Below are 8,530 nucleotides of genomic sequence, written 5' to 3'. Positions count from 1 at the left end.
CATGGATCTATAATAAAGGCAAACATTTTCAAGGGAGGGAACAATCTAAACTGAATGTCATTGTTAGAAAGAACATGAAGCCCAAACTAAACTAATACTCATGGGCTTCACATGTGTTTGTGGGGGCTCTGTTCAAACTGCTAAAAGCCCTTTGATACCCGCTGAGGTTATTATCATTCAGGTTGTTCGATCTGAGGGTCATTACACATCCACACATGGGTTTGGTATCCAAATAAGTGATTTTGTTTTTGATTTTTTGATTTTTTTGGCACTATATTATTAGGTAGTTATATAAACGTATCACATGTTTAAGTTGTAGATTTTTTTTTAGATAAGACACATTTTGCTGCCTAAAACCTGATGATGTCTTAAACACGTCCATGTGATATAATCTCCCCAGTGGGTCTGGGGTCTGTCCCAAAGACTTCTCTAAGTAGGACATTCTTAAGCATCTTACAACGGCTTTTAGAAATCAGGGCTCCTCCCCTAATGCGTAAGAAACCATCAGGGTCGAACTGGAAAGAAAAAGTGGCCTGAGAGTGTTTGACAGACTGGCCCACTTTCAAATGCTGGGTTGAAATTGTATTGAAAAATTTAAGGCCTATAAATAAATATACATTGTTATGTCCCTTTTCCACTAGTCCCTACTCAGCACAGTTTGGTACAGCTCTACTCACTTTTCAGGCTTTTCCATTAGAGAAGGTTACGTGAAACTGTTACTATTTTTAATACTGGCTTGCTTACGGTTCCAACAGTGCCAACCCGTGCTGGAAAACGTGATGTCAGAAGACTATAGGTCACTGATTGGTTAGGGGGCAGCGTCACTAGCCACAGCGTACATATTGTAATGGCTAACTAATATTTTTAACCGTTAAATATTTGTATGCTGGACTTATTGTTTATGTGACCATAGCAAGCTTGCATTAGGTAGCGTTAGCTTACGCTCACATGTCCTGTGGCTTGTATACCCTTCAATTTGATACCACTCCATGTCTTCCCTCTCTCTCCTGTACTGCCTCTCTTCTTTAATGCTGAGTCTGACAAAACCTATTGAGCAAGCAACAGGTCCTCCGTTGTTGTTATGTTTGTGTCACTATAAAACACATTATATTGCTTTTTCTGTATGGCCTTCTTGCTATTGAGGATCCCACACACGTTTAGATGGTACTCGATTGTAATGGAAAACGAACCAAATTGTGTAGAGTAGACATGACCCGAGACGAACTGCACTGAGTAGGTACTAATGACACAGAGGTTACTCTATGAGTGACCTCTGTAACAACTGACTATTTTCTGCTACTCCATCTATAATCTTATCACTCTCCAGCTTCTTCAGTACATCTGGCTTTCAGAGCTGGAAAGACTGCAAAAATAATGTACTCAAGTAAAAGTACAGTTACTTTGATAAAATCTTGTCTGTCACTGGCCGTTCCCCCCATCAACCAGTCGACCATTCACCAGGCGTCTGAAGCCTGGAGGCATGGGTGGAGGTCAGCCTTCCAGTATGACAACCCTAGACATACAGCAAGAACCTCAATAAAATGGTTTGTATCAAAGAATACTCATAATTTAGAAAGGACAAGCATTGCTGTGCACAATCCATACAATTTGTGAGAACAATTATTAGAGTTTCAAAGCAGGAAGAAACATACTCACAAAACACTTGCTGTGGTAAAGAACCCAATAGATCAATAAGTGTTGATTTGTGGGGGATAAACATACGTGCAGGCCACACTTTTCCAGGTTTTTCTTAGCTTAACACCTGGGAAGAAAAGTTTTTAATGTTGTACTTTATAATTATTGAGTACCTTTTAAGTCATCACATAAAACCTTACTAAAATACATTGTAATTTGTGGTTTCACAGCAATAAAGTGGGTAAACATCTAATAAGTATGAATACTTCTTCAATGCAAGTTTTGTTGCTTAATAAACAGAACATATATTGAAATATCTGGCTGTATAGGATCACATGTGAAAAAATCTATGGAATGAATATATGAATATTTTTGCTAGTGTTGTTTAAGGAACGACAACTATATTAAAAAGTGTGATACATTCATAGAATGTGTAATAAAAACATTTCAACAAATGATATTATGAATATTTGGGAGGTATGTGTAAATATAAATTTCCAACATTCTTGTCAGCCGCTGTCGTTTGGGTTCCCTGCAGCTGATCATCTACCTCTTCTCAGCGTCTTCCTCAGTCACATCAAACCTTCTGCATCCTTCACTACATCTATGAAGCTTCTCTGTGGTTTTCCTCTTCCTCAGAACCTGGCAGTTCTGATCTTCATCCTATCCTTTGTCCAATATACAGGTCCTTCTCAAAATATTAGCATATTGTGATAAAGTTCATTATTTTCCATAATGTCATGATGAAAATTTAACATTCATATATTTTAGATTCATTGCACACTAACTGAAATATTTCAGGTCTTTTATTGTCTTAATAAGGATGATTTTGGCATACAGCTCATGAAAACCCAAAATTCCTATCTCACAAAATTAGCATATTTCATCCAACCAATAAAAGAAAAATGTTTTTAATACAAAAAACGTCAACCTTCAAATAATCATGTACAGTTATGCACTCAATACTTGGTCGGGAATCCTTTGGCAGAAATGACTGCTTCAATGCGGCGTGGCATGGAGGCATGAAGGCATTTCCTTCTCCCCAGTCTTCCTCCAGACTCTGGCACCTTGATTTCTGAATGACATGCAGAATTTGCTTTCATCCGAAAAAAGTACTTTGGACCACTGAGCAACAGTCCAGTGCTGCTTCTCTGTAGCCCAGGTCTGGGGAATGCGGCACCTGTAGCCCATTTCCTGCACACGCCTGTGCACGGTGGCTCTGGATGTTTCTACTCCAGACTCAGTCCACTGCTTCCGCAGGTCCCCCAAGGTCTGGAATCGGCCCTTCTCCACAATCTTCCTCAGGGTCCGGTCACCTCTTCTCGTTGTGCAGCGTTTACTGCCACACTTTTTCCTTCCCACAGACTTCCCACTGAGGTGCCTTGATACAGCACTCTGGGAACAGCCTATTCGTTCAGAAATGTCTTTCTGTGTCTTACCCTCTTGCTTGAGGGTGTCAATAGTGGCCTTCTGGACAGCAGTCAGGTCGGCAGTCTTACCCATGATTGGGGTTTTGAGTGATGAACCAGGCTGGGAGTTTTAAAGGCCTCAGGAATCTTTTGCAGGTGTTTAGAGTTAACTCGTTGATTCAGATGATTAGTTTCATAGCTCGTTTAGAGACCCTTTTAATGATATGCTAATTTTGTGAGATAGGAATTTTGGGTTTTCATGAGCTGGATGCCAAAATCATCCGTATTAAGACAATAAAAGACCTGAAATATTTCAGTTAGTGTGCAATGAATCTAAAATATATGAATGTTAAATTTTCATCATGACATTATGGAAAATAATGAACTTTATCACAATATGCTAATATTTTGAGAAGGACCAGTATACATATCCCTCTTTTCTAATAGTTTTAAACAACTGACTCCAAACTAAGCGCCTGATCTTTTGTGTATGAATTATTATAATCAAGAACCAAATAAAATGTATTTACATTTATTGGTAAAATATTATTTGGCATGTTTACATGGTGAGTCTTGAACATAAACCAGATACCGTCCACTTATTGGCTCCTACCCGCATTAGATGTGCACCTGGTTAGTGCAATTATGATGCTATTTTTAGTTTTAGATTTTTTGTTAATTGCGGTGACGTAATTAACAAAAAAAAAACATTAGCATGTCATGCACCACTGCCCAAGACAAATGATCATAATTTCTCAATAAACCCTAAAACCTTTTTTTACTTTCCTTTAAGTGCTTGCATAGGTTTGATGTTGAGTTTTTAAATGCATATAGTTTAATCTCCGGTCATCACCAGTCGGTCTACGTTCCTACCCTCACCTATGGCCATGAACTTTGGGTCATGACCGAAAGAACAAGCGGCTGAAATGAGCTTCCTCCGTAGGGTGGCCGGGCACTCCCTTAGAGATACAGTGAGGAGGTCGGCCATCCGGGAGGGGCTCGGAGTAGAGCCGCTGCTCCTCCACATCGAGAGGAGCCAGTTGAGGTGGCTCGGACATCTATACCAGATGCCTCTTGGACGCCTTCCTCGGGAGGTGTTCCAGGCACGTCCCACCGGGAGGAGGCCCAGGGGACGGCCCAGGATACGCTGGAGGGACTATGTCTCTCGGCTGGCCTGGGAACGCCTTGGGCTCCACCCGGAGGAGCTGGAGGAGGTGTCTGGGGAGAGGGACGTCTGGGCGTCTCTGCTGAGTTTGCTGCCCCCGCGACCCGGTCCCGGATAAAGAGGAAGACAACGTGTACGAGTACGATTATGAGTACGAGTTTAATCTCTTTAGACAACACTTAGTTTTACTCTATAATAAAGCTGTTGCCTTTATTGAATGTATTGTTAAACTGATTCCTGAAGTATAGCCATGGCTTTTCTTCTTTTTATTGGAGGTCAACTTCAGCTGTACTCGATGGGCTTTTATACCACGACTAGCAACCAATTGATGAGTCTCCATGTTGGGATCTGATTACCAACCCAGCCAATGGATCAATGTCGTTGCTGCCGATGGTTGTTTTTGTTTTGTTGTTTTTTCCAATTTAATATATTTTCTTTTTATACTCCATAACGGATGGGACTTCAAATTTAACAGAGTGAAATACCTAAATCAAAACATACTCAAATAGAAGTTCTGCTTTCGTAAACTACTTAAGAAAGTGTAAAGTACAGACAAACTGTTCTTAATTACAGTAACCCAAGTAAATGTCATTTATTACAGAAACGTTTTAATTTGTTGCTGCTCCCTGTCAGCCAGCCTGGTGAAAAGCGCATGCCTGCAGAGATTTGCATGCCCGCAAATTTCTTAAAAAAGTATAATGACCCACGGAGTTACTTTTAAATATATTGCTAAAATTAACACGTTTCTTGTACATGTACATCCTGAAAAAGTATTGTTGTTTGGCCGATTAATTCAAGAAACTACGGCTTTGACACCTTTTACTTGAACACGTTTGAATCAAATGTTTTAAAGTCACAGTGTCTCACTCTGCCCCGTGGTTTGTTACAGCACGATGGTTAAGGCATTATGTCCAAAATTTTAAATTGGCGGTTATACACTATTATTTGCATTTACATCCGCTGCTGATGATAAAGTCTGTACTCAACCCCATTTCTTAATGACACATAAAGATGTTCAAATTCCATCTCTTGAGGCATTCATTCATTTCTTACACAAAGCTGGCAGTACCCCCCCCAGGCCTATCGTGGTGAGGACCATGGCCATAGACTTGGAGGTGCCATTGGCGCCAGTGTCTGCCAGAGGTCCCTAGTGTGACTAGTCAGATCCACAAAGATCATGAACAGAATTGGGGACAAGGAGCAAACCTTGTAAGAGTCCAAAACTCACTGGCAATTAGTCTTACTTATTAATACCATCATAGCAAAGCAGACATTAACTCTTGTTGGTTGTACAGAGACCAAACAGCCCTTGGTAGGGACCTTAAAGTGGCTAGGAGGCACAAAACAGTGTACTTAATTTGCTTTTTAATGGATGACTTGCGTAAATAACTAACTTCTGTAAATTCTCTGTAATATCAGAGACTCAAATTGTTTTACTTTTACTTTCTCTTTTTTTTTTTTTTTGCATAGTGTGCCTCTATCGAAAGCATTTTTTAACAGGTTCATCAAGATAAATCCAACCAGCAAACCAAAACAGCTGATAGAGGAATTCCCCCTTTATTTTCGACAGCTTTTACATGTGTAACCCAAATCATCTGCGTTATTCAGAGAAAGGACGTCTTCTCCGAACAAATGGCAGGCAAGTGAAATATTCTACAGTATCATAGAGATACTGCATATTTAGCCATGGGGTTAGATAGATGGTAAACAGCAGTTTTTTTCATAAAAAGGGTGTCTCAGAAATACTAGAACTGAGATCGTTAGATTGTATCAGTTTCTGTTTTCTGCTTAGATATATGTATTTACTTAATGTATTGCAGCATATTTTATTTTATCATGTCTAAGAGCATTACATTGTATTCAAGCACATTAAAACAGTGTTGAGTCATACTATATGATAAAATCAGGAGCCCAATAAAGCAACCAGTACTCCCATACTTAGCGCCATCTACAGGCCCTCCAGTGGCGGTAACTGTTGGAATTGTGTGGAATCTCCAGCTGGCCCCTCCACCACCAAGACCCCCAAGACTGTCAGGTAAGCAGACATCAGGGTTTATAAGCAAATCCTTTTCCATACAGTCAAATGCCTTAGCTGCATTCTAACAATGTATAAGGCTGTACTATTTAGTTTTTTACAGATGTGTTTGTTTTGTTGTGAGTTTGCAGAGTGGGGTTTTTGGTGCTTTAAAAACCTTTTTGTCCTCCAGTGACCTAACTTTCTCGTTAGTCTGCTCAACACACCCTCACACTGTAAAAACAATGCAAAAAAGTCTAAAACAATCTGGCTATAGACACTCATCTGCAGGAAGAAGTGAAACTACTTTACTGTGAAGAAGCATTAATGCCAACATGGACGCTCAGCCCAAATAGATATATATTTATTTTTTGTTCAACCAAGAAGAATATTTCTGAGATTAAGTGAGACAAGCGTGTTTTAGAAGATAACAATATCTGTTTCCATTTACATTTAATTATAAAAAGGACATGTCTAAAATGATTTACACCTTCCTCAATAATTGTTAGAAGAAAGTCTTTATTTGCATTACAGCCAACAAACCTTTGTTCATTTTTCGGACCAGTTTTTTGCATGTTTCCACTGGAATTTTGACAACTCTAAAAAACTTGAATATGAATTCAAATTAACAGGAATACTTAGTTAGAATTTATATATTACTTTAAACCTAAATATACCGGGGAAATATGCGGTAGGTTAAATATACTGATTGTGTTGATTTTATGTAGTTTTCACGTGTTTTATTTGAACTTTTTGGTGATTTATGCTTTTAATAGTATTGTTATACAGGTAACTATAACTAAGTGAAAATTAATATTTTGATTGTTACAGTTGCAACTGCAGTATCGTTGACTCTCCTCACAGTGGCTCGAGCCATCTTCGGTTGGTAAACTCATTTTTCTCCAACATGATTTCTTGTTCTATTGTTTGTGAACAAACACTTTCTGTACTTACCATCTGTCAACAGGCCTGGTGTATTTCCAGGACTGCCCTCAGAATCCAAACATCCCAAAATATCTGTTAGGAATGGCTTTGATTTCGTCTGTGGCGCTCCTTTGGGAGAATGATGTTGCTCGACAACGACAGCATCCCAGAGGTTTCAAAGCCTGTTTGCAGGGCTTTTTGGCCCTGTTTATCTTCGCGTGGCTCCTGTTAGGTATGTATGTAAAAAATATAAGAATTAAGTTTTTCTTAAACACTTCCTGTCTATAGAGTTTGTTATTTGAAAAGGTACTGTTTTGCTTCTGGCTGTCACAACTAACAGACATTTTGAGTCTAGATAAATGACTATCCTTCAGCTTCAGTCTTGGTTGAATGTGGAGTTCCTCAAGGGTCCATCCTAAGCGCTGTCCTGTTCGTATTTTACATGTTGCCCTTTGGGTTCACTCTTAATAAGCATAGGATTTCCTTTTACTCTTGTGCAAATTCCATACAAATCTATGTGTGATTAAAAATAAATCTAAAAATAAACTTATCACCCTTATAATAACTGCTAATACTGTAAAAACCAGTGTTCAAGACCCACCAGTTTGCTTTCTTTTTCTATTTGTTTTGCTGCTTTGCTTGTTTATTGATTTATTTTTTTGTACAGAATTTTGGTCCAACTAAAAGATATTCTGTGGATAAAACAAACTTGATATTTTACAGAATGTAATTTAATGATTTTGTCCTGTGTTTCCTCTAGGTGACGTGTGGGTTTTTTCTGTCTATCAGCCAAACTACGACCCCTCAGCTGCCGATGGCCTTTACTGTAATAAAACCCTGTACACGTTTGCTTTCTGGAATGCTGTGTATGAGACGTTTGGATTTGGAGTTGTCCTGACCCAATTATGCAAAGGATTGGTGTGCTATGTGAATATGAGTCCATTAGACACTGATTTGTACAGGAATGTCTGAGGGGTTGTATGACTACTTTAAAGTTACTGTAAGGTTTTATTCATATAAAAACAGTGTGCTTAAGAAAAACATATTGTATATTGTTGATTGATAAAATCTCTCATATTTATCATGTTTCTATACTACCACAGAGACAGTTTCTTCCCCCAGGCTGTTTCTCAGATGAACATTTAATAAAGTACCAAACAACCTCATACTGAAGTTGCAAATGCACCTTTGTATATATGTACATTTAAGGACATAAAGATATATGCATAAATATAGTCAATCAGTCATTTTCTAGCACTTATTCCATAGTGGATCGCAGGGAAGCTGGTGTCTATCTCCAGCAGTCTATGGGCGAGAGGCAGGGTACACCCTGGGCAGGTTGCCAGTCCATCACAGGGCAACACACAAAAAACCATGCACACA

General features: G+C 38.9%; 1 protein-coding gene across 1 annotated transcript; it reads left to right on the top strand.

The window, feature by feature from the left end:
• Positions 1-6,155: 6,155 nt before the first annotated feature.
• LOC124880171 (transmembrane protein 272-like) lies at positions 6,156-8,263 on the top strand. The gene is made up of 4 exons (XM_047385114.1): positions 6,156-6,244; positions 7,055-7,105; positions 7,191-7,379; positions 7,908-8,263. The coding sequence occupies exons 3-4, from the start codon at positions 7,250-7,252 to the stop codon at positions 8,117-8,119; spliced, it is 342 nt and encodes a 113-aa protein (XP_047241070.1). The 5' UTR covers positions 6,156-6,244; positions 7,055-7,105; positions 7,191-7,249; the 3' UTR covers positions 8,120-8,263.
• The last annotated feature ends 267 nt before the right edge of the window (positions 8,264-8,530 follow it).

Source organism: Girardinichthys multiradiatus, chromosome 14, assembly GCF_021462225.1.
Source record: "Girardinichthys multiradiatus isolate DD_20200921_A chromosome 14, DD_fGirMul_XY1, whole genome shotgun sequence".
Taxonomy (NCBI): Eukaryota; Metazoa; Chordata; class Actinopteri; order Cyprinodontiformes; family Goodeidae; genus Girardinichthys; species Girardinichthys multiradiatus.
This window is presented reverse-complemented; position numbering and strand designations above follow the sequence as displayed.